Genomic DNA, 25050 nt, shown 5'->3' on the forward strand with positions numbered 1-25050 from the left:
GAATCTCGCGATCCTGCAGTGCGATATAAGGTGTGCTCATGCTCGTGGCGCCAGCCTTGGGTTTGAAAAATGCTTCCACTATCTCCCTGACAGTTTTATTATTGTGTTAGAAGATATCTTCCCTGTCGTCTAACACTCAGGGAGATAGTGGAAGCATTTTTCATTTCCAAGGCTGGCGCCACATGCGTGAGCGCACCTTATGTCGCACTGCAGGATCGCGAGATTCCGATATTGGACAGCATCTTGTGAGCAAGGCCGGATTTTTCGTCTTATCAACGTGGGTACATATCCATAATGTGTGGATAAACCTCCAGTTCAAACTTAGCGCTCGTCCCGTCTTCTAGTCTGTCGCCCTTGTTTTCTTGCGTTACTGTGTATAAACACCATTTCGCCTAAATTGCAGTAAAAAGGTAGCGAGCTGTCCTCTAGTGAATTCCCTTGTATAAAAGAGATTTCGCGAGAGGACAGCTCGCTCCTTTGCTACTCCTATCCTGTTTAGAGTATAGCTGCCACTCCACGCCCAGGCTTTTTGCCTACCGCTAGCGACTGCAGCGCCACCTCGCTGGTTTTGAAACATGCAGGAGGCCTGCGGGGACTGTGGAGCGACCATGGTCCTGCACAGGAAAAGTGACAAAATACCAATCAGGAAGGTTGTCAGGCGGGGTGGCACTATCTGTGCGACTATTCGTCGTGTGTTCACAGGATATATTCAGTTAACTTTACTCGGAAGAGTTGGAGGTAAAAGTTATTGGAGAACACATTGGTTTTCCCCGATTGGCTGATGACATTTCCGTGCTAAGTTACTCAGGAGCCGAAGTCTGAGCATGATGAGGACTACGAAAGGCAAACAGGATGGTGTGTCTGAAGTTTAATACGAAGAAATGAATTAGGGGGACGCTTAAGCTCTACGATAAGGGAATGACGCGACAGCGTTAATGGATATTTGCTTAGTTTCTTAATTGGCAAGTATTTATTATTGCACGCACTCATTAGCATAGACCAGTAGGCATACATGGTGACGTGGTACTCTACGAAATACACAAGGTCTACACTCGCAGTGTGTGTGACTCGCAACCAAAGAGTCATGGGATCGATTATCAACCATTTGTCCCAATTATCTTTTCAGCGTAATTAACTTACTTTACATCACAATATGTCCTTACGACATTTGAGTCATGCTATGACCTCATAATCACAATTTATCTGACGTTTCAATCATTCTCGTTGCACAGATCAAGGCGTGACGTCACGACCTTCCCGACCAATCCTGAATTAGTATGACAACGCGCCCGGCTCTTCCTCCGAACGTGCGCTCTGAGCACGTCGTGTTAATAAAGTGATGTACAACAGTCTCAGAAGTGGAGAATAGTTAACGATGGGCAGCGCATCACTGGAAGTCGGAATGGAACGTACCTACCTTGGGCAGGTACTGACTACCGCTCCGGACCACGAGAGAGAAATAACTGGGAGAGCAAGAATGGCATGGAGTGCATTCGGTAGGTACACTAAGGATATGAATAGCAGGCTACCTGTATCACTTAAGCGGAAAGTAACCAGTCGTTGTATGCAGCCATTACTCACCCACGGGACAGAAACTTGGACGCTAAAGAACAGGCTTGAGGTTAAACTGAGGAGAGCGGAGCGATCTATGTAAAGAAAAACGAAAAACGCAAAGTTGAGAGACAGGGAGAGAACAGAGTGGTATTGAGAACAAACTAGTGTTATTGATGTCACAGTCGGAGTTAGATGAAGAGACGACTGGGCATGGCATGTAATGCGAAGTCAAGATAACCGATAGTCCCTTAAGTGTAACGGACTTGATTCCAAGGGAAGGCAAGCGTAGCAGGGGCGGCAGAAAGTTAGGCGGGTGGATGAGATTAAGAAGTTTGCGGGGATGCGGTGGCATCGCCTCGCACAGGACAGGGTTAACTGGAGGCAGAACGCGTCCTGTATTACTCGCAATTACGCTGGTGATAGCGATGAGTGTCCTTCGACGACTAGGCGAACTCGGCTATGAAGTCGTTTCCGAAGGAGCGACGGCATCCCGGCGGTGACATGGACGCCTGAAATTATATTAAGTTTCGTAAGTTTCAAAGTGTAGAGCAGGAGGAGAGGAGGCAACAGGACGCGCCGGCGCCGCCGTGGGTCGGGAACACAGATGCCTCGCGCATCCGCGCCGCTCGTCGACAGCTTGAGATGCTTCAGACCTGCGCGGCGCGGTATCATCAAAACGTCTAGCCTCTCTGCTCCCTCTCTCTACCTCCGCGCTCCCCTTTGGGATGCGCTTCTGCTGTGTGACGAATAAAATCGGTCTGCTAGGAATCTCCTCGCGGTCAGCACGTCTCTTTTTGTCCTGCAGCGAGGACGAAGCCCTCGCCATAAAGGCTTGTTACACGCGTTAACAGACGCATTATGATCGCATTCCTGGCACTTGTTATTCCTGTCTTCATTTCGGCTCTAATCACCGGGCCGATACTTCCTAACGATGGGGGTAGTGCGGAAAAGCTTTCTTTGTAACCTTGTTTACACTTAGCATATAATCTTCGTTTATCACGGGTGGCACGCGGCCTTATCACTTCGATGGGTCCGCGAGACGCGACCGGCGCGCTCTGGTAAAATCAGGATCACGCGCGGCTCTTTCGGCGATGTTCCAGACGACTGTCGACGACTTGTACGCTTTGCTTCCAAAGTCTGTCGTCACCTTAAGGGGGCACTGAGGGCAATTCCATGCAAATATTGTTTTCAGTAAAAATTAATTCCTTGGCTCTTTCTATAGCTGTACTGATGTTTGTTCGGCAGAACAATACGCATCTATCGCCGAGAAAATCTTATCTAAAAACCTTTCCACCGGTCAATTCAAACTCGTAAAAAGGATGGACTGGCAAAAAGAGCGGGTTGCCGCCATTTTTAAGTGAATAGCGATGCAGCGTAGCCTCTGAGATCCGCGTGAAAACCAGGTGTCAGCGCGCGCAGTTTTTTTGGGGAAATCGGCTGATGATGGGGATGCTTGCATTCCGTTCTGGTGCGCTAGCACTTTAGATACCTCTCTACTAAAAAAAAAAGCCGACTTGTCTCCACCTGCCAGTTACCACTTGCCACGGTTGGCAGGTTGAGCGCGCCAGTGTTAGGCGGGTCCTTAGCGAAGAAGCCGTCAGGCGTCCTTTAATGTAGAACTCTCAAGAAGTAAAAAAAAAAACAAAAAATGTGAGAGGAAGCCCGCACCACACCAGAGGTTATCGCAGGCCAAGTGGAAAGGCAGGAACCGCGCCGCGCCAGCTTACGCTTACATTGTCTATACGACCATAAATCAGTAACCTATGAGAAATGTACAAACATACATATAATGCTAGTGCACCTACGTCGCATTTAGTTACCTACGGAACTAATTTGGGTGTTCATTATTTAGGTTGTTTCTAGTTTGTAAAAAGTTCAATTTTCGATGACAGTGGTCTCTCTGATCAGAATCCGGTATCGTATCGGTACAGGCCGACTTTAGTTCGTTCTAAGCGCCCCTTTAAGGTGACGATGAATTCATGCTGGTCGCGGCATACAGCGGCCGCAGTGCGTCGACCGATCCACTCTTTTGGGTGCCGTCTACGTTTTCGTTCGTGCTGTTCTCACCGCTACGTAACACGAGGAACACACTGCTTGAATTCCGGGAGCTTGCCTCGATTAAGCGGTGTTTTTAAAGCAGGTGCTTTCACTGTGTCTTCCAAACTGGAAAGGGGAACAGATTTCTGTGGTGAACCAGCAGGTTTTAGAGGTGCAGTGCAGTGGAAGACGGAAATCGGAAGCGGCCGGTGCGCTGCAGTAGGCGCTCGTGTTGCCCGCAACGCAGGCGGGGAAGTGGCAGCCCCGTCCCAAAGCGAACGGAGCGTCGTTGCCGCCTCCGATGTTTAACGTATAGGCATGTCAGGAGTCGAGCGCGCTCTCGAAAAAAAAAAATGGTAATCCAATCTCGACCAGTGTTGAAGACTGGTGTTTGCAGCTTGCAGCAGCGTTGCTTCTCTGCGAACAACACAGCAAGAGCTGAGGTAGGTCAGTTCTTCGGGAGGCTGTTACTTTGCACTGCGCCACCATGTTTTATCGCAAATATTCAAAATTGTGAGGGCACTTTGGCAACTAAAGTGCTGAGAGGCGAAAGCCGAGGATACTATGCGGTGACGAATTCCGGTGGATGGGACGTCACACCGTTGCCGTGGTTATATCGATACCCAAAATATATCTTTCGGGAATCTTAAATGTGAATTACGCTTAATTACACATTTTCGATCTAATTTGATACAAATCCGAAGTTTTACCGACCATTCTGTGACAATTTTCATTATGCCGTTACGACTGCCAGTGCATGTGACGTCACACCGGTGCCGAGGCTATATCGACGTCCACGCAATTTTGACGCAATTTAGACATTTTTGCCTATAAGCAATTAACTAATTAATCTACAGTCATCGAACTTGGCTTCTAGGTTCGTTTTTTTCTCCTCTATCTGAAACAATCATTCTTTTTCTCCTATCTTTTTTTAGTTCCCGAATTAAACGCGTGTGTCACGCATTGCTAACGGGCGATAGTATGAGCCATTAAAGGCTTTCGCCTTAAAGTTCCTCGGGCCGAGAGTGGACTAAACGTTGATAGTGAGCTCAGCGGTAATGATGCGCGCTCGGCAGCATCGACAGCTCATGGGGGCTGCTACGTGTTGGACACTGAAAGTACGAAATTGCAGCCACATAGGCTTGCAAGCCTGGTGGGCACATTACCACCAAATGTGAGGCGTGGTTCATCATTTAATTGCCTGTACGGCGCCCCTCGAGCGGTGCACGAGGTTGCTGCCCTATACGCGCACGCACTGCCCCAAGCACAGTGGAAATCAATCCATGCGGTAGCCTCCCCAAGGCTGTCCTGAAGTGGCGGCAAACGGGCCTTCTAATGGCATCTGCTGCTGTTTGCGATCGATATTCTCGCACACAGCGCCCAGATCCCGCACGAACTCCGAGCATGACGCGGAGGAGGCGCTGACAGGGCAGATACATTCGAGCCGCTCGCACAGCGGCCACGTGACAAAAACAGACCCGCGTGAAGGCCCTTCGGCCAGAATCGATCGGCAGCAAGGTTCCGGTTCATGCCACGTTTTCAAAGCATTTCCGAGTTCTATTCTCAGAGCATTTCCTGTCAAGGAACTGTTTGCTCTACACACACTACCTTTTAGAAGCGGAAGCCTTTATGTCCCAATGGCAAGGAAACCCGGCGGCGTCCAGGAAAAGTGGTCCAGAAAACCCACAGTGACGTCATCAGCAAAGAAACTTATTTCTTGCGAAGGTGCGGGAATTGAACCAAGGACCTTCAGATTGGGAGCTGAGCGCGCAACCCAGAGGCCATAGAACCGCGTTGCTTCATGGCGAACAAACGTGAACATAGTTGTATGCGTTGCCTTACCACTGTATGCTGATGTATGGCTTGGTTTCATGGGATTTAACGTCCCGAAGCAACTCAGGCTATGAAGGACGCCGTAGTGGAAGGTTTCGGAAATTTGGACTGCCTTGACTGCCTTCTTGAACCTGCACTCACATTGCACAGTGAGTTCACAGCGATAGTATTTCGCCTCCATCGAAATACTATCGCTGTGAACGATGCGATCGAATCCGCGTCTTTCAGGTCAGCAGCCGAGCGCCGTAACCACTGAGCCACCGTAGCGGCTGTATGCTAATGAGTAGGTGTGTCGTTAGAAAGGAAGGAAAACATTTAAATTGAAATATAAACATGTAAGTGGTCTGAAGTGCCATTCTTTATTTTCCGCGATTGACCAATTTTCTTCTTTAGGAGCTGTTGTCGCCTGAGGAAAAACTCACTGAATGTTGCTGGCAGCATGGGCCACGTGAACACTATGCTTGGATCGCGTACGCACAGGCGTTTGACATTGTTTGCACAAAAGAAGAAGACGTATGTCGGGACTGAACTGCAGACGAAAAGGCACCGCATAAAAGGCCGCACGGTACGCCTTCTCTGTATTCGCTACACCGCTGGCGCCGTCATCGACTTTAGAGCTGCGATCGTTCCTGCCACGCTCCATGGAGAGGCATTGTGAGACTCCTAGGTGTTCAGAGCAACATCGGAAAGTTTTTGGCCTGAAGCTTCTGCGGTAAACTTGAAAGCACTCACGCAGCAGCCTGTCACGTTGAGACCCAGCGATCGACCGCCGGCACAGCGCTGAGACCGGCGGCCAAGTACCGACGTAATTCAGCTCAACCACTCCCACACTCTAAGAGGGCTTTATGAAATCCACGCTGAGAGCCCCCGACAGCGCACCGATCCATGGTCAGAGCTCGTAAATAACCGGTCGCCCGTTTGAAATAGCTGGGCGAGCCGCTGTTGACCAGGACGCCCTGGAGAGCTCGCACATTCCCAGCAGAAGGTGCGAAAACTGGAGTGCGGCGAGGTACAGCTCTCGAGCGCCACCGTGAGTCTGTCGAGCGTCAGCGCCAGGCTACGGGACGGAGTGAGAGCCGAGGCAGGGGGAAAATGTCGTGAGGCAGCTGGGAAGACGGGCAAGCAGGGTCTTTGGGACACAAGCGGTATGCCGTACTGCCGAGACGATTGTCGGCTGTGCAACGCCGAAATAGACAGCCGGAGCTGATTGCTTCATCATCATCATCATCATCATCAGCCAAGTTACTTCCGTTGCAGACCAAAGACCTACCCATATCCCTCCATTTGACCCTGTTCTGTGCCAGCTGCAGCCATCTTATTCCCGAAAATTTCTTATTCTCTTCCGGCCACCTGACTTTCTGCCGCCTCCTGCTACGCTTTCATTGTGCTGAGATCCACTCCGTTACCCTTAAGGAACAGCGGTTATCTGGCCTTCGCATTACATGCCCTGCCCAAGCCCATTTCTTTTTGATTCCGACAAGGACATCAGTAACTCGCGTTTGTTCTCTGACCCACTTTGTTCTCTTCCGGTCGCCAACGTCGAAGACAAGCTGGCTGCATCATGAATCGTCGCGAGCAGTTCATTTTATGTGCCGAAGGTGTCTTGCACTCGATTCCCTTGTCTTGTGGCCATGCGTACGTAGGCCAAACCGGCACATACCTCCATAAAAGATTATCAGAGCACAGCTACACTGCGAAAGAGTAAATTTCAAGCCATCAGTGTATTCACTGCCGAGATTGTAAATAAACACCCGAGTTCAGCAACACGAGCGCGCTGCTTTGGTGCGATGAAAAAAATACTCCAGAAATTACTGAGGTCGAAAAAATCGCGAGCCTAAAAGAACGCTGTGTCAGCCCTCCTTCCACAACCCTTCTGGATAAGGAGTTCTGTTTCCTATCAGGAGCTGGGTGATAATGATTCTGCCGCGTGATTCTGCTCTAATGTCTGCTTTGTTGTTCCTCTTGTTGTTTTTGATACCTGCTGTATGTTTACCCAAGTGTCACAACAATGAAATATTCAGTTATTACTCAGCGCCAGTGCCTCATCTTCCTTTTCTTTGTACTGTTTTACTTTCTGGGGTTATTCGGGTGAAAACCAAACATAAGCTAAAAAGACACTGAGATGCACTGGTAAGTAATGCTTTGATGACTTTGTATACATAATGTCCTATCGCTTATAGCGTAAAATCGAGCGCTTTCTGTATTGTGTTAATGGATTTGTTCTCATAATTCACGAATGCATAGCGATTTACTCCTAGGTCGTAATGGTGATGTGTCATTTGAACACACCTGTTGGAAGAGACTTACTCTGTATTTCCAGTTGCATTGATGTTAGGCATTGCCACGTCACATTCTTTCTTCCTTCCGCATGACCTTTCGGATGAGTTTTATTACATACAGAACATGTTTTTCTCTGTCTTGTCATTATTTATTTTGCTCACGGAACTAATCTGATGCTTTGCCATGCTTATGTGTCTTATCATGGCCTATGCATATGTACAGGGTCTGTTCTGACAGTAGTAGGACTCATTTTTTTAAATAAAATTTATTCAAGAGAATAGTACAAACGATTAAAATTTTTCACAGTCACACCCTTCCGCACCTACACGCTGCTGCCAATGAGTTTTCCAGTTTTCGTACGCCACCAGGAACGCCTGGACCGGAATGCTGTTTAGCTCCCTCGTCACGGCCTGTTGAACCGCCTCTACCGATGCGTGATGTTTCCCCTTGAGCGTCGATTTTATTCTCGGGAATAAAAAATTCTGGCGGGGCCATGTCGGGGCTGTAGGGGACCTGAGGCAGCGTTGCCGCCTTGTGCTGGGCAAAAAATTGCGGTCCGCATTCACATGATGAAGATCACTTTCCGCGGTTGGCCTTTTGCTCCTCTGACAACACTCCCGGCACCAACTTCGCGCACACTTTCCTCATGGCTAAGTTTTCTGTCACGATCTCAAAAACTTGTGTTTGAGGAATGCTCAAGTCATCAGCAATCATTCTGATACTCATCCTACAATCACTGTTGAGTAAATGTTTCACTCGCTACACATTTTCGTTGGTCTTGCTGGTAGAAGGTCGCCCGGAGCGGTCGTCGTCTTCCACTCTTTCCTGACCTTCTCGGAACAGCTTGTGCCACTCAAAAAACACCTTATCTACCCATGGCAGCGTCACCGTAAGCCTCGTTAATCATATCGTGAGTCTCTTTGCCCGTTTTACCAAGATATACACAAAATATGATCGCGTATCGCAGATCCAGCAAACGCTCCATGATTCTGCGTGACGAGACGTTTCGAAAGGGGTTCACAGTACAAGCGACCTGCTCTCTTCAACGGCCGACAGCCGACTGCCGATTTTCCTCAGCATTCCCAATATCCCCCTTCAACGATCCTGTATGCGCAGACCGCCTCTTGTCCGCCCGTTCGCCCAGGAAAAAACCATTCCCACTACTTACAGAACAGACCCTGTATGCACAGTTCCGCTGCCTGTCGGTCTCTGCGGCTCAAGCCCTATGAGACTTTAGCAGGCCGGATGTTTGTACATTTTGTTCATATTTGGCGCAATAAAATATCTTTGCTATTATTACTTTTAATAGAACGAGCTAGACTTGAGTGCAGATTTCTTGTCGAGTAAGGTGAACGCGACATATTTTTTATATGTATTTGCACAAAACGGTCCCTCAGGGGACCGTTTTAGGTCCTCTTCTCTTCCTTATTTACATAAATGATTTACCCTTTAACATCATATCTAATGTCCGACTCTTTGCGGATGATTGCGTTATCTACCGCCCAATACATAATTCCTCCGACGCCACCATTCTTCAAGAAGATCTCGCACGCGTCGAAGAATGGTGTAGTACCTGGCTCATGTCCCTAAATAGCAGTAAAACGTCACTTATTTCTTTCCATCGCCGGCGCAACCACCGTGAAAATACTTATACAATTCTCAACAATCCTATTTCGTCCGTTGACTCATACAAGTATCTTGGTATCCATTTAAGTAAAGATTTAACCTGGTCGCATCATATTCATCACGTCACCAATTCAGCTAATCAAGTTCTAGGGTATTTGCGCCGTAACCTATCATTAGCTCCCCCTCCCATTAAGCTTCTTGCTTACATAACTTTCATACGGCCTAAACTTGATTACGCTGCGTTGCATATGATCCCCACTATACTAACCTAATCACCACGCTCGAAGCAGTCCAAAACCGCGCCGCCAGATTCATTTGCTCAGACTGCTCTCATTATACTAGCGTTACAGCACTAAAATCTCAGCTTAATCTCCCAACACTGGCCTGTCGGCGTAAAATCGCGCGTCTTTCGCTGTATCATAAATTTTATCATACTTCCGATCATGAAACTGCCCCGATAACGCGCGCTCATCGCTTTTCTCGTAATAGTCACCCTAACGCCGTCTACCCTGAACGGGCCCGCACCGAAACATACAAAATGTCATTTTTCCCAATGACTGGAATGACCTTCCATCCGAAGTGGCGACCATCATCAATCGTGTTCCATTCAAAACCGCCATTGAAGACCATGTGTGTTCATATTAACTCTTTTGTTTGCCCACCCCTCATGTAATGTCCCCTGTGGACCCTTGAGAAAACAATAAATAAATAAATAAATAAAGGTGTGTTTATGTGCATTGGGAGGGCTTTCATATGTCCTCATGGGATCATGTGGAACGCGCGGCATGTAAAACGTTTTGCGATCCGAATATTTCTGCCTTGTTCGCTAAAATTTAGATGTTACTGCGTTTCGCCTGTAGGTATATGTGCTGGATATTTCTGCATAGGAAAGATATGGTCAGCGCTCGTGTTGTCGTGTTTGTTCCGTCCTCGTGTTTTTTCCGCGCTGTTTTACCATGGATAGTAATAACCAACTTGCCCACCTTTCTGTACTTCTAAATGGAGTTAAAGTATGCTGTAGAGTCGGCAATGGCGTATGATATTATTTTCTCAGCGATGCAGTGAGATGTGGTAATTAGCACGTTGATTAATTAATATCTATTAATTCACTTTTTTATCTGTTATAGTTGAGATCCATTTTAATTCAGAAATTTGTAGCCCATCGTTCGTAACATCGACCAAGATCGACATCAGTTTTGAAATTTTCGAAAATGTTATTCTACGGCCAATCCTCGTCACCGGAGCAGCGCACCACAGCGGCGCTGGTGTCACGCGCTCCTGTCGCAGTGCCTGTGCGGTGGTAGCGGGGAGAGAGAACAAGTGGCGTGTACTACACTCGTCGGGAGTAGCGGCCTGTCTTCTCCGGTCGTGCGGTTTCGGTTTCGCCCGTGTGTGCGCTCGGATAGCCTTTCTCTGCAGCGGCGACTTCAAAACTGATATGATATTACTAAGGATGACCTACAGGCTGGTATGAAATAAGTCGCCCATTTAAGAAGTCAACTGTTAGGTGTTAATACCATTCTGCTAATCAGCACTAATAAATTGTATTTTGATGCAGATTACCGTAGACATACTTTACTGACAAAACACTCTTTTAACTTAGAAGACCATTTTTTGAAAAATGCTGCCTAAGGCGAAACATTCTCTGTACAAGTATATTCTGATGTTAAGCGAAATGAACCAAGAGTATGGGCGACCCCGTACGACGTGACACGAAGGATACTTACGAGGAGAGCCCTGGGAACTCTTCCGAAAGGTTCGCTCTTCCGCGCCATTTTAGCGGCAGTTGAAAAGGATGAACAGAGTACATTGCACGAGGCAGTCGGAAATGCAGCGCAGTACCACAGCGTGGTTGCTTGCTGTTTCCTGTTCCGCCCGCTCACTTGACCGGCGCTCCTTGGCCGCCTTCAATTCCGGGCGGGCTTCACGCCGTGGCAGCTTCCTTGCAGGAGTGCGAGTGCAATGTTTCGGAGCGCCGCGCTGCATTTCCCTGAGCGCGCAACTCGGAGCCTGAGTGCCGGTGCCCTCGCCATTCTGGATTTCATCCGCTGTAATGTTCATCCATTCGGTGGTCGCTACAACGCACCTTTCCGAGGACCTCCACATCCTGCACGATGCCAGGGTGAGCGCACAGTATGAAGTCAATTTCATTTTTATTCTCACCATTGGGGCTCTTCCACGTCCACTTCCTGCTCTTTTGTTTGTGGAAGAAGGTATTTATGATCTGTAAATTATTTCTGTTCGCGAACTCTACCAATAACCCTCCCCTGCTACTCCCAGAACCTATATGCCATAGTCACCTACCGCGTGGTCTCCAGCTTGCTTCTTGCCTACCTTATCATTGAGGTCGCCCATCAGTACAGTGTACTGTGATTTTACTTTGGTCATTGCCGATTCCACATCCTCATAGAAGCTTTCAACTATCTGGTCAACATGGCTTGATGTAGGCGCGTAGGCCTGCACCACCTCCAGCTTGTACTACCTCTTCAGCCACCACAGAATGGTAAGGTTGCGTATTAGTTTAGATTTGAAGAGGGAACGAGAGAAACTAGTGAAGCCGAAGGCTATTAAACAGTTAGCGTTAAGAGGGAAGGTAGAGGAATTCAGGATGTCGCTGCAGAACAGATCTTCCTCTTGAAGTGAAGAAGACGGCCGTAGAAACAATGAATGATAATCGCACAGCTATCGTTACAGAGTGCGCCGCAGAAGTAGATGATAGGACGGTTCTACAGGATACCGGCAAGCTATCTCAGGAGACTAAAGATCTCATTAAGAAACGTTGAGTTGAGTTGAGTTTAATGGCGCATAAGCGACTAAGGCTATCATGCGCCAAGCTCCGGGTAGAGAAAATTCTTCTAAATAGATGTTATACAAAAGTCTTAATGAACGGCGGTGTAAAGGGCCTAAAAAGTTAATTCGTGCAACCTAGTAAATATATGACAAAATTTTAGAAGAGACTCATGGTAAATGCTTTAAAAAGGGTTGGCAACCTCAGCAGCCATCCTTGGCTGTGCAAGGATCTCGAGGTCCCCAACCGATGTAATAGTGACCTCAGCCGTCTTCTCGCGACGAGAGGGTGGCGAGGTGCGTAAATAAATTGTAAAGCACGGGGTAGGAATTCAGAGTTTTTCTAGTACATTGGCTTCTTTTAAAAAGTTAAAAACGCTTGACTTATCAATAAGAGCTTCTTCACCTAAAATCAATGACGGATGAAAGGGGATGTGTTGGTTGTAAAACGGGGTAAAAAACTTGTTCCTGAGTGTTTCAAGTTCTCTGCACGAGATTAAGATGTGAGTTACTGTGAGTTCATCTCCGCATTTTTCACAGGTAGGTTTGTCTTGTTTTGTTAGTAGAAAGTTGTGGGTAAGGTGTGTGTGTCCAATACGTAAACGACATAAAATAACTTCAAAAAAGCGTTCCTGATGTGTGCATAATTTCCATTCTCCTAATATTGGTTTTATTAAGTGTAGCTTGTTATTTATCTGACTATTCCATGTGCTCTGCCATTTGTTCCTCAGTCAGCTCTGAACTAGCTTCATGCAATCATTATGTGGCATGTTTATTTTCTGTATTTCCTTTTTGTGGGCTTGAGCAGCGCATGCGTCCGCTCTCTCGTTAGCATCAATTCCAACAAGGCTTGGAACCCAACATAATTTTATGTTATGCCCTTGTGTTACAATCCTTATTATGTTATGTATGACGGTACCTAGAGATGGCATGAATGCATTTCTGGACATTAGTGCTTTCAGTACACTGAGGGAGTCTGTGTAGATAATACTGTTTTTGATGTTCTTGCTTATTATCATTAAGAAACGCCAAAGCATGAAAGCATCTAACCAAAAGGAGATTTTAGAACTGGCCGAGCAATCAAAGTTGATAAATGAGCGCATTAAAGCCGACATAGGGAAGTATAATAAAGACAAAATCGAACATGCCCTAAAGAGCGGAGGTAGCCTAAAAGCAGTGAAGAGAAAACTAGGCATAGGTAAAAACCAGATGTATGCGATAGGAGACAAAGAGGGCAATGTCATTAGCAATATGGATAAGATAGTTAGAGCAGCTGAAGAGTTTTGCACAAATTTATACAGTAGCAATTGCAATCAGAATGTTAATGAGAGAGGCAGTAGAGCAGAACAATGGGACGTCCCGACAGTAACGAAGGAGGAAGTAAAGAAAGCCTTAGGAGCAATGCAAAAGGGGAAAGCAGCTGGTGAGGATCAGGTGACAGCAGATTTGTTGAAGGACGGAGGAGAGATTGTGCTATAAAAACTAGCCACCCTGTATACGCAATGCCTTGTGACCTCGGGAGTACCAGAATCTTGGAACAACGCCAACATTATCTTAATTCATAAGAAAGGAGACGTCAAGGACTTGAAGAGTTACAGACCGATCAGCTTACTGTCCTTTGCCTACGAGGTACTTACTAAAGTAATCGCTAATAGAGTCAGGACAGCCGGACAGCCTTAGACTTCAATCAACCAAATGATCAGGCAGGCGTTCGTAAAGGATACTCGACAATAGACCATATTCACGCTATCAATCATGTGATAGAGAAATGCGCAAAATATAACCAACCCCTATATATAGCTTTCATTAATTACGAGAAAGCATTTGACTCAGTAGGAACCTCAGCTGTCAAGCAGGCACTGCAGAATCGGGGTGTGGAAGAGTGTTATATGAAAATATTGGAAGATATGTATAATGATTGCACAGCTACTATAGTTCTCCATAAAGTCAGCAATAAAATTTCAACACGGAAAGGTGTCAGGCAGGGAGACACGATCTCGCCATTGCTCTTCACTGCCTGCTTACAGGAGATATTCCGGGGACTGGAATGGGAACAGTTGGGGATAAGAGTTAATGGAGAATACCTGAGTAATTCGCGATACGCTAATGACATTGCCTTGCTAAGCCACTCAGGACATGAACAGCAAAGCATGATAAACGGGTTTGATAGGAAGAGCAGAACAGTGGGGCTAAAAATTAACATGCAGGAAGCCAATGCCTAGCAACAGCCTAGCAAGGGAACAACAGTTCGCACTTAGTAGCGAGGTGCTGGAAGTAGTAAGAGAATATGCCTACTTAAGGCACGCAGTGACCTCTGATCCGGATCATGAGAGGGAAATAACTAGAAGAGTAAGAACGGGGTGGAGCGCATATGGCAGGTTCCCTCAGATCATGAATGGCAGTTTACCAGTATCCCTCAAGACAAAAGTATACAACAGCCGTATCTTACCGGTACTCACTTATGGTGCAGAAACGTGGAGGCTAACAAAGAGGGTTCAGGTTAAGTTAAGGACAACGCAGCGAGCTATGGAAAGAAAAATGATCGGTGTAACGTTAAGAGATCGGAAGCGGACGGAGTGGGTGAGAGAACAAACGCGCGTTAATGATATCCGAGTTTAAATCAAGATGAAGAAGTGGGCTTGGGCAGGGCATGTAATGTGAAGGCAAGATAACCGCTGGTCCTTAAGGGTAACGGAGTGGGTTCCAGGAGAAGGCAAACGTAGCAGGGGGCGGCAGAAAATTAGGTGGGCGGATGAGATTAAGAAATTTGCGGGAATATGGTGGCCGCGGCTGGCGCAGGACAGGGTTAATTGGAGAGACATAGGAGAGGCCTTTGCCCTGCAGTGCGCGTAGTCACGGTGATGATGATGATGATAAATCTTTTTGGCAGGGTTTCTTTCAGAGAGGCTGCAGACTGCTAAACTGACTATAATATTTAAGGAAGGCGACAAGGACAATTTAGAAAATTGCAGTCCAACGTCTATTCTTGTACCGTTTTCGAAATGTATTGGAAAATTAATATACCATGGTGTGATGAACTTCCCTAACAAGCATGACGTGATAACAGCGTCTAATTTTAGTTTTATGAACACAAATCTACGGATTCAGCCCTGTCAACTCGGAAATGAATAATATTCCATTTATTTGAAAAACAATTATGCACTTTTGATTTCTTAGTTGATAATTCTTCGTTGATTATCCTGATGTCTTCGGTGACCAGTTAAATCTTGAAACACTAATTTTAAAACCTGGTCATTACGGTTTCCGCGATATTTTCTTGTGAATTCTTTAAAATGTCTTCAGCAGCGCCAACAACAGGTAGCCACCATTGGCTATGCATCAAGCCAAACGCCCGTTCGCGAAGACGTCCCACAAGGAAATGTACTAGGACCCTTTCTCTTCAGCCTCTACATCAACGACATAACTAACATCGACAAATTACGACGTACATTATCCACGCCTATGACACGAGCCGCTTTTTTAGTAGACGTACAGTATACGAACGGGAATAAAAGGCTAACAAAATGCTTGCCAACTCACTTGGAGCATATTTTTCCCTTTGAAAATCAATGCCACAAAAACGAAGGCTATTCTATCCGCTAAAAAAACGAAACCCTTGATTACAAATTGCTTCTTTAATAAAGAATTTCGGTGTAATATTCCTAAAAACATGCTCTGGTACAATCATCAAAATGACCTCATGGACAAACTCTTCATGGCAGCAAGGATTATATCCAGGTCGCGCTCTTTTTGCCCCTGAGGCTTAAGATATAGTTATGTAGGCTAATTCATTTTCATTTGAACCTAACGCACTGTTACCGAGCATGGGAACAACAACATTTTGAAACATAACAAAGTTGGCAAAGCTACAAAAATGTTCCTCGCATTATTGCCAGTGTTTCATATTGTGACGAAGTAGACGAATGTGGCAGTGGCGCGGGACGGAGGGCTTGCGCTAGGCCAGCGGCCATTAAATCATCTCTTGTACATCGTTCATCACGCCTCATTCTTCTGCTGGCCGCCACGTAACAGTATGATGATCACACGCCATCCTTTCTTGACCAGCACCTGTCAACAGGCTCTACAGAGCGTTAATAAAACCCGACCGGTGAGCAGACTGGGCCCAGAGCGGGGGACTCACAGGTAGTCGGCCACCGACACACCGGGGATCCCGTCGGGCCACACCAGGAGGCAGACGGTGCGCACGCTCCGGTCCGCGTAGTGGTAGGTGCGGGTGCGCGAGAACAGCAGCGTGGGCAGCGACAGCAGCGCCGCGGCCGCCCAGATGGCCGCCATGGTGGCCGCCGCCTCCCAGCGCGACAGCCGGCGGCCCAGGGCGTGCATCACGGCGTTGCACCTGCGGCCGACAGGAAGGAACAGTGTGGAGGAGCACCGAAAGGCCACCTGCACAGCTTTCTGCTTGGGGTTCTGATTTAAAATGATCATTTTATTACAGTTAATTAAGACAACAGACAATCCTTCCGCAGACAAAAACAGCAAAGAGGCACCCTATACAGGAACTGCGATTCACGTAAGGCACTACAACCGTACTTTCCTTGTCCACTGCTGTTAGGAAAAGTTGTTTTTCTCAAAATGACTCAAATCCACCTTAACAGACACTGAGATAAACGCGAAAGTATGTTATCCGCGGTAACTGCCCTGGCGTTATCCGAGCTGTTATGTGTTTTATACGCTTGCTAGACCAACTCAACACCATCAAGGTGAAGTCGAAACACCCACCACCGATGAAGAGAAAGCTCTCGTACGGGAGCCGAAGCGGCAAGAACTTTTCTTCTTTGGTCGCTGTTTTGCCTTCACCTTCATGTCCATCCCAGAACAGGCGGGTTTCCGTGAAATTCCCGACTTCAGCTCTACACCAAGAAGTATAAAGAATTACGTAGAAAGTCTGGTTAATTTTACAATGTAAGATGTGCAATGTCAGGCTTGTTGAAATCTTGTCTGGTCGAGTAGCGAGTTCAACCGAAAAGAACGATACGCTGACCAATGTTTTGGATCAAAAGAAGACGGTCGTTTCGACTTACAACGGGAGCTGTGTTCACTCTACTCTATGCTTGACAATCAATGCTTAAGTACGTTTCAACAATTGCCCGAGGCATCTTACATGCATTGGCGGTAGATTGTTGTCATGGAGATTGTCCTTAATGCGAAAGCACTAGAGGTGCCATCTCGTTAAATATAGACCGTCCGCCGGTACTTTGAGGCTTTGGCCAGAGTGGAATGTAGACAGGGAAACAACAGCCGTAGTGGGGGATGAGGAGATGGTGGAGAGGGGATAGGTGGAAAGGAGTGGTGTGGAGAGGTGGACGAGTGGAGAGAATGACGGTGAGAGGGCAGGCAAGAGGAGAGGAGGACAGGGACAACCACCGCCATTTTAGTAGTAGAAAACTTCTAGCGAAAATTCAAAATAAAAACGACGTGTCCTGCTGCGGGTGGTGTCCTTATTTCAGGGCTCGAATGGCCATGGCTGTTTCTCTTGCCTTGCACAGCAGGTTAAGCTGGATCGTGAGGTCAGAGCTGCACAGAGCGGCCTCCCACTGCTCCTTCGTGCAGGGTGTTTGTAGGTTTGGTTTTTCGTCCCTGCAACCCCACGTGACGTGGTATGCTGTGTGTCTCTCGTCGCACCACGGGCATGCGCCTCTGTAGTGTTCAGGGAATATTATGCTGCATTTATGGAAATTTGGGAATGTGTTGGTTTGGAGTTGCCTCCAGACCCTAGCCTCCTGTGCTCTCAGCCCAGCGTGTGATGGGGGCGGAGGGGGGGGGGGGGGAGGGGGTGTTTACGCACTGATCGGAAGTATTGTAATCTGGTGTTGTAGTCCGTACGTATTGGCGTGGTGTGTGGTTGGGCGGCGAGAGTCTGTGTGTAGCCTGCTTGGTTTGCATGTTCTCGAACTGGCTATACACTACCTGGTTGCCCTCTAGTCCTGTGTGTGCTCGTATCCAGGCGATCTGGTGTTTGAGTGATAGGGGCGTGGGCTCCACGAAGGATGCGCGGCGCGAAGAAAACCTGTGTACACTGGTTGCGCCTCTGCCAGCAGCAGCAGCAGCATCGGTGATGGCTGACCACTCTCTCGAAGTCGCCCCCTTCTCTGCTTTTTTTCTACGGCTGTTGAGTGGGTGCCCGGCACCGCTGGGCATTCCGTTGCTGCGCCTTCAGTGATCGATCACCATCAATTTTAGGGTGAAGGGGAACGCAGAGTGGCGAAATTCCGAGTTGCTGACACTACGTACTCACACGAATTGCATTTTTTTGTGGTTTGCACCACCAGATGCCCGCAGTACCGGCGTAATAGTTCGTTTCTTTCCTTGGCTATCACAGACTCTTCTTCAAAGCAGATCCGAAGTTTTGCACATTTGACTTGCTCCGTAAACGCGCTGGAAACGACTGTCTAATTTTCCACGTCCTTCAAGTTTGCTTTTAAACGCCTTTCAAAATTCCCGCTCTGGACTACGATTTATTTGTTTTATGAGGTTTTATGTTCCAGAGCGACACACGCTATGAGAGACACGGTAGTGAAGAGCTCCGGATAATTTCAGCCGCCTGGGGTGCATCGCACAGTACACGGCCTATACCATTTCGGCTCCATTGAAATGCTAAAGCCGCGGCCAGGATCGAACCCGCCGCTTTCGGGTCAACAACCGAGCACCATAACCACGGAACCACCGAGGTGGCAGTTGAATGTTCTCTTTTTCGCTTGCTTCCCATAGACGGCCCAAATGCAAAAGAAGAGACATCTGGGCTAGTTGGTACGGTGACATAATGAATAAGCAGCGCGTAAGGCGAGGACGAAGAGGAAACAGGACGAGCTCTGACTCGTTTATCAAGGAAAACACAGAATATATCCAAGCCAAGCAGCACCAAAACCACACAATCATCAAAAACCAATAAACCATGTCATGACAACCCCCTACGCCCTGTTCAAGAAATCTAACCTCATTATCTCTTAAAGCAATGGAAGGGTCACTGACACATTCTTCCCCTAATCTCACGATATGTTTGGCCTCTAGGATTTCCCGGTTGATCTTTGCCGAATGGACATCAAAAATAACTGTCTGTGATAGAAATGGATGGCAGCTATTACACCCCTCACAATGCGTGACCAGATTTGCCCCCCCCCCCTATCAATCTCTAGGGATGTCTCGTGTTCTCGTAACCGAACATTGATACATCTTCCAGTTTGACCTACATACACTTTGTGACAAGATAACGGGATCCTGTATACCACGCCCACTTTACAAGAAACAAAAGCAAACTCATGCTTCACACGACGAGCGTTTTCTTCACTAACCTTTTTCGCTGCTTTATTCTTAACCATGCTACAAATTTTCGACAACTTATTTAGTGCCGAGAAGACCACATCAACATCATACCTTCTGGCCACATTATTCAAATTATATGTGATAGGCTATGTACATATGGCAGAACAACAGGTTTTTTAGCTTCTCTCTGTTTAGCCATCTCCTGCTCCCGCATAACTGCGCTAGATTGCTTTACTTTTTTCAGCAACTTGTCACGCGTTCTTATTAAGACGTGACTGGGGAACCCTGTGTTCACTAGCCTTGTTATTTGTTCTTGAAAGCTAAACCGCATGCTATGAAAGCGTGATGTTGACAGGACCGACCCCAGGCTGTACATAGCGATGCCATCCTTCACAAGCTTCGAATGATGAGACCCGTGATCAAGCAGCGGCTTAGCACTCCTAGGCGAATACCGGCAACACACACGATGCCTGCGAAGCGTCCAGGTGAGGTTCAGAATTCTCAGCTCATTGTCTTGAGACGGTTGTTCCATGGTAAATCTCAGACCAAGCCCTTGCTCTTCAAACACTTTAAGAATATTCATTGGTGCAAAGCTATCCTGGGAACCTTTGTAGAAGATCAAAAAATCGTCGACATAGCGAAAGATTCTTATGCCCAGCCCCTGAAAGTTATTGTCAATCAATCTATCAACCCTGTTGAAGAAAATGTCATTTAGAACAGGAGGGACCTTCTAACCGATACAGATACCTGATTTTTGGGCATAAACGGCGCTGCCATATTCAACAAGCATGCTTTTCAAATAAAAACAATGTTAATTTTAAAAACGACTCTGCTTGTAATACCGCAGCTATTTCATCATTTTGCTCAGATATGCACAATCGCAGACTGGTCATGAGGGCTTGATGTGGAATGGAATAAAATAATTCTTCGACATCAATGCTAACTGCCGACCAGTCCCTGGGTTGTCCACTCATAGGTACTGAGCTACCATCTCAGAGTTTGTGGGTTCCTAAGTGGACACAGGCCACCACCCACCGCGGGTTCGAGCTTCGCGCGAGCCAAGGGCCCCGATCAGCCGTCACCACACACACACTGGGACACCGATGCGGTGCACTCAACCTCCGCTGGGAGGAGAGCGATTCGCCGCAAAGAAATAAGCCTCCAAGTTCACAAAGGAGACATTTATTCACGTCGTCCTTCAGCAGGTACACACGCACTCAATAGTCACCCCGTCCCGGGGGCGCGCGAGGAGCAAGGCTCCGCTGCACGCACGAAGCGACTCGAGCAATGTGCGCCGCTAGCACGCCGCTGCAGGAGAATGTCCCCGCGGCAGTGCTGTGATCTCTCTCTCGTGTCGACCGTTGGGCCGGTTGCGAGAGAGAGTGGGCATTCAACGCAAGGTACGCCTGTCAGAGGTCGCTGGACCCCGCTGGACAGGCTCGAGCCGCTGCAGGTCAGAGGACACGTGCGGGCGAGCTCGAGTATGCACTGGTCCGAACGGCAAAGGCCGGCACGGACAAACAGTAACGTACGCACCTTACGCTGTCTCGGAGGGATCTCTCTCTGGGCCCCGCTCGGACGGTCGCGCGGTGCGCGGCCGCCCAGAGCGGGTCCCGGATTCCCGCCAAAAGGCGCCAATGGCAAAGGCCCTTGGGGAGCCGGGGCGGAGCTGTGGCTAAATGACAGTGATTAGTCACCCAGCCGCCTCTCCACCGCCTGAGGCGGGAGCAAGGGAAAGAGGCGAAACAACGCGGGAGGCCGGCACAGCCACGCAAAGGCGACGGCGGAAAGCCAGGATTCCCACATCCCCCTCTCCTTAAATGCCCTCCTACCCATCGGCAAAGCACGCGGCCAAAATAAAGAAATCAATACACAAAAAAAATAAGCTACACTTCAGTTCCAAAATAAACAAATGAATACACAAAAACAAAACTAGCTACACTTCAGTTCCAGCCACAACAACGTAAAAAAAAACAAAGAAAAAACAAGGCAAACAACACTTGCATACGCTTCAGTAAATCAAAACAGCTTGAAGATTATATACACGGTACACAAGGAGATGTGAATACAACTGTACAGCTATGTTACAGGTGGATGCCAGCCTCAAAGTTCGATGGCGCGGCCCAGTGGGCCGGTCAGCGACTCACCGCTCGCAGACTTCGTTGTTGAACGGGTTGGGAGGGCCGACGACTGATGGCGGTCTTCTTTCCGTTGATGTAGGATGCGTTGATGACGACGGGGCCGCGGCAGAGCACTGACCTCGCGCCCTTGGGCACGACATCACGTTCGGACACAAGGCAGTTAGTGCACCCCCTTCACGCCGGCTGAAACGGGTGAGGACGTTCGGCGGCGTCCTGATGTGTAACCTTGGCCACAGCGAGGGGTCCTTCTCATCCTCGCACTCACGCAGAAGGACACGGCACAACTCACAGGCGTCGCCTTGGCTCATGGTTACGCGCGCTCACAGCCACAGCCACAAACACGCATACACCGGCACGTACGCGGACGCTCGTCGGCGACAACGATCCCCCTCATCAGAAGCGTCCAGAGGCGCCGCGGCGAGGGTCAAAGGGTGCACTTTCCGCCCCCCATCGCCCGAAACGCCCCGCCAACTTCCCCTCCATACGGGCCGCACAAAACTCGCACCGCGACACACGGCTCCTTAACGAGCCAACCACCCACAGTCGGGCCGGAAATGAGAAAAGGCGCGCTGTACAAACGACACCTAATCCAATCTATTCCTTCTAAAGATAAGAGCAAGCACGAGCGGGCTGAAGTTTGCCTATGTACAAGTCTGGTAAAAAAAAACTGAACTCCAACACAAACGCATGATACCTATGTACTATCAGCGTCAAATGAAATGCGAACAAAACACCTGAAACGCGAGCACAAAAAATCAAGCATACTAGAGGCTGGAGATGAAATGCAGGCGCGGGCTATTAACATTTCAGAAGAGCGGTCTTTTCGGCGTCGATGGGAAAATCAACTGCTCATGTATTTTGCCTCCCTAGTATAATATCTGCGAGTTTTGCTGTTCGCGTTTAAATTGGCTTGTTCGCGTTTCAATTGACGCTGATAGTACATCTCGGTACGTTAGAACGAAAACAGACGTACAAGCAGGAAACGAAAGTGGCTAGAAACTGACTCAAGCAAAACAAATAAATAAATAGATAAACACACAAGGCTAGAACTGAGCATGCTGCCAAAACAACAACAACAAAAATAACACACCGTGCTTCGCCTGGGTAGGGCCTGACGAGAAAGCTCGCCAGCTAGCTGAGGCTGCGTGCCTTCGGTTGCGGAAAAGTCCGCCGTCCGGCATCAATCACACCGGTGACCGTCGCCTCAGATTGTACCGGTGCTCCGTACGCTTGCGTTCCGCAGCACCAGTTGCGCCTTTGCGCTTGCCTTTGATACCAATGGGTACCGGCGCAAGCTCGTCAGACCGTGACGCGTAGGCCTTCAGGTCTATGAACCCCTGCTTGCTCCTGGGGAAAGGCCCCATCAAATCGCAGGTGGCCATCTGCCACGGACGCACACTGTCAATCGGTTTCATCATTCCAGGCGGCTTGCCGCCCCGTGACTTTACCGCTTGACAGACATGGCAGGAACGGCAATAGCGGAAAATGTCACGCTTCATGCCGGGCCACGTCACCGAATGACTCAGTTTTGCAAAAACTTTGGAGCCACTCAGATGACCGGCCAGTGGCTCGTCATTAGAGAATCGCAAAAGTGCGCCTCTTAGACTTTTGGGGATAACCACCTAGAACGGGTCGATGGACTCGTCATCGGTGGCTATGTACTTCAGCACGAGCCCGTCATGGTCCAGCAAATATGACTCCCCGGGGTTCGCCGCGACACACGCTGGCTTCTGCCCCCCTGCGCCCGCTACAATACCAGTAGCGTCACGGCGCTCCGTCTCCCTGAGACCGTCGCTCACCTCGCGACAAAAGGGGTCATTTTGCTGGGCTTTCAGTAGCTCTTTAGGGCTGAAAACGATTCCAGTCATCCCAGAGGGGAGCCTGGTCTCGTCCCCACTCAGGTTTGCAGCCAAAATTTCCGTTCGCGTCGGCACTTCCGAGGCGCTCGCGAAGAGCTTTGCCTCTCGTCCGCTTTGCGAAGCGCTGCTTGCCTGGTTAGCGGAATGGGTTAACCCGTTTGCGGGCTCCCCCTCCTTGCCGCCCGGCGGCTCGTCCGCTGTTTCGCCCCCTCCGCCTACAGGCGTCAAGGCGCCGCTGGCGAGTGGGGCACGGGATAGCGCGTCAGCTACCACGTTCGTGCTCCCCTTTCGATACTGCACGGAAAGTCGTAATGCTGTATCAGGAGAGCCCAGCGCGCCAGCCGACCCGCAGGCTCGCGGAGCCGCATCAGCCAACTGAGCGCACTGTGGTCTGTCTGCACCACGAATTGCGTTCCATCAAGGTAGACGTCGAATTTGCGCAGTGCAAACACGATGGCGAGGCACTCCTTCTCGGTCACGGAATAATTCCTCTCCGAGCGCAGCAAGGAGCGGCTGGCAAAGGCCAGCGGTTGCAGCACGCCATCGGATTCCTGTAAACTGCTCCTAAACCCAGATCGCTCGCGTCAGTCTGGACTACGAACTGTCTGGTCAGGTCGGGTAGCCTGAGCTGCGCTGTCTCGGCAATGACACTAGACAGGAGGCGAAAGGATCGCTCTTGCTCGGGCTCCCATCGCCACGCCGCAGTCTTTCCCAAGAGCTAGGTCAAGGGTGCCTGCACGCGGGCACAGGACGATAAAAGTTGGCCATTCCCACACAACGGCGCAGGCCGCGTACGCCCTTGGGCGCGGGAAATTCGAGTATGACTCGAAGTTTCTCCGCATCTGGCTCAATGGAGCCCCGGCCTCAGCGACTGCGCCCCTGCCTCAGTGGAGGCTTGGGCGGGCTGCACGAACGAGGGAGGCAAGGCTCCTAGTTCGATGAGCGGCGCGGTTTCCACAGGGAACCGGGCCAGCGCCTCGTCGTTCCCAGAGCAGAATTGACTGCTCGCGGGGCACGGCTGCTGCTGTTCGAAACTGCCGGTTGCGGCAGTGTGACACGAACTGCTTTCGCACTGGGCGGAAAGCGTGCACAGCTGAGGCATGCGACCAGCGGATGCACCGCAGGGTGCTTCCGATACAGCTCCAATGGGAGCCGCGTGGTCGACATTTTGGGTTGTGTCGCCGTAAACCCCAATGGGGGCCGCGGCCAACCACGGTGTCTAGCTATTCGAAGGAACAGCAGCCAGCGGATCAAACGACGCTACAACTCCGTAGAGAGCCGACATGTAGCTGCCGAGTGCCCCGCTGGGGGTGGTAGACATGGTGCGCAAGCGTGATCGGCAAGGCGACCTGCTCGGCTAATGTGCCATCAAAGGCGTAAGCCCCAATGACTTAGCACGTTGGGCGCCAGTTGTGGGTTCCTAAGTGGACACAGGCCACCACCCACCGCGGGTTCGAGCTTCGCGCGAGCCAAGGGCCCCGATCAGCCGTCACCACACACACACTGGGACACCGATGCGGTGCACTCAACCTCCGCTGGGAGGAGAGCGATTCGCCGCAAAGAAATAAGCCTCCAAGTTCACAAAGGAGACATTTATTCACGTCGTCCTTCAGCAGGTACACACGCACTCAATAGTCACCCCGTCCCGGGGG

At 49.2% G+C, this 25050-nt stretch overlaps 1 protein-coding gene across 1 annotated transcript in view; it reads right to left on the reverse strand.

The window, feature by feature from the left end:
• The window catches only part of LOC149345182 (tachykinin-like peptides receptor 86C), a 264961-nt gene that overhangs the window by 147075 nt on the left and 92836 nt on the right, over nt 1-25050 (reverse strand). Inside the window, exon 2 of the mRNA XM_089547383.1 lies at nt 16259-16474. Within this exon, the coding sequence (XP_089403509.1) occupies nt 16259-16474 (216 nt within the window). The remainder of the gene's footprint in view (nt 1-16258; nt 16475-25050) is intronic.

Source organism: Amblyomma mixtum, chromosome 5, assembly GCF_055824585.1.
Source record: "Amblyomma mixtum isolate Tamu chromosome 5, ASM5582458v1, whole genome shotgun sequence".
Classification (NCBI taxonomy): Eukaryota; Metazoa; Arthropoda; class Arachnida; order Ixodida; family Ixodidae; genus Amblyomma; species Amblyomma mixtum.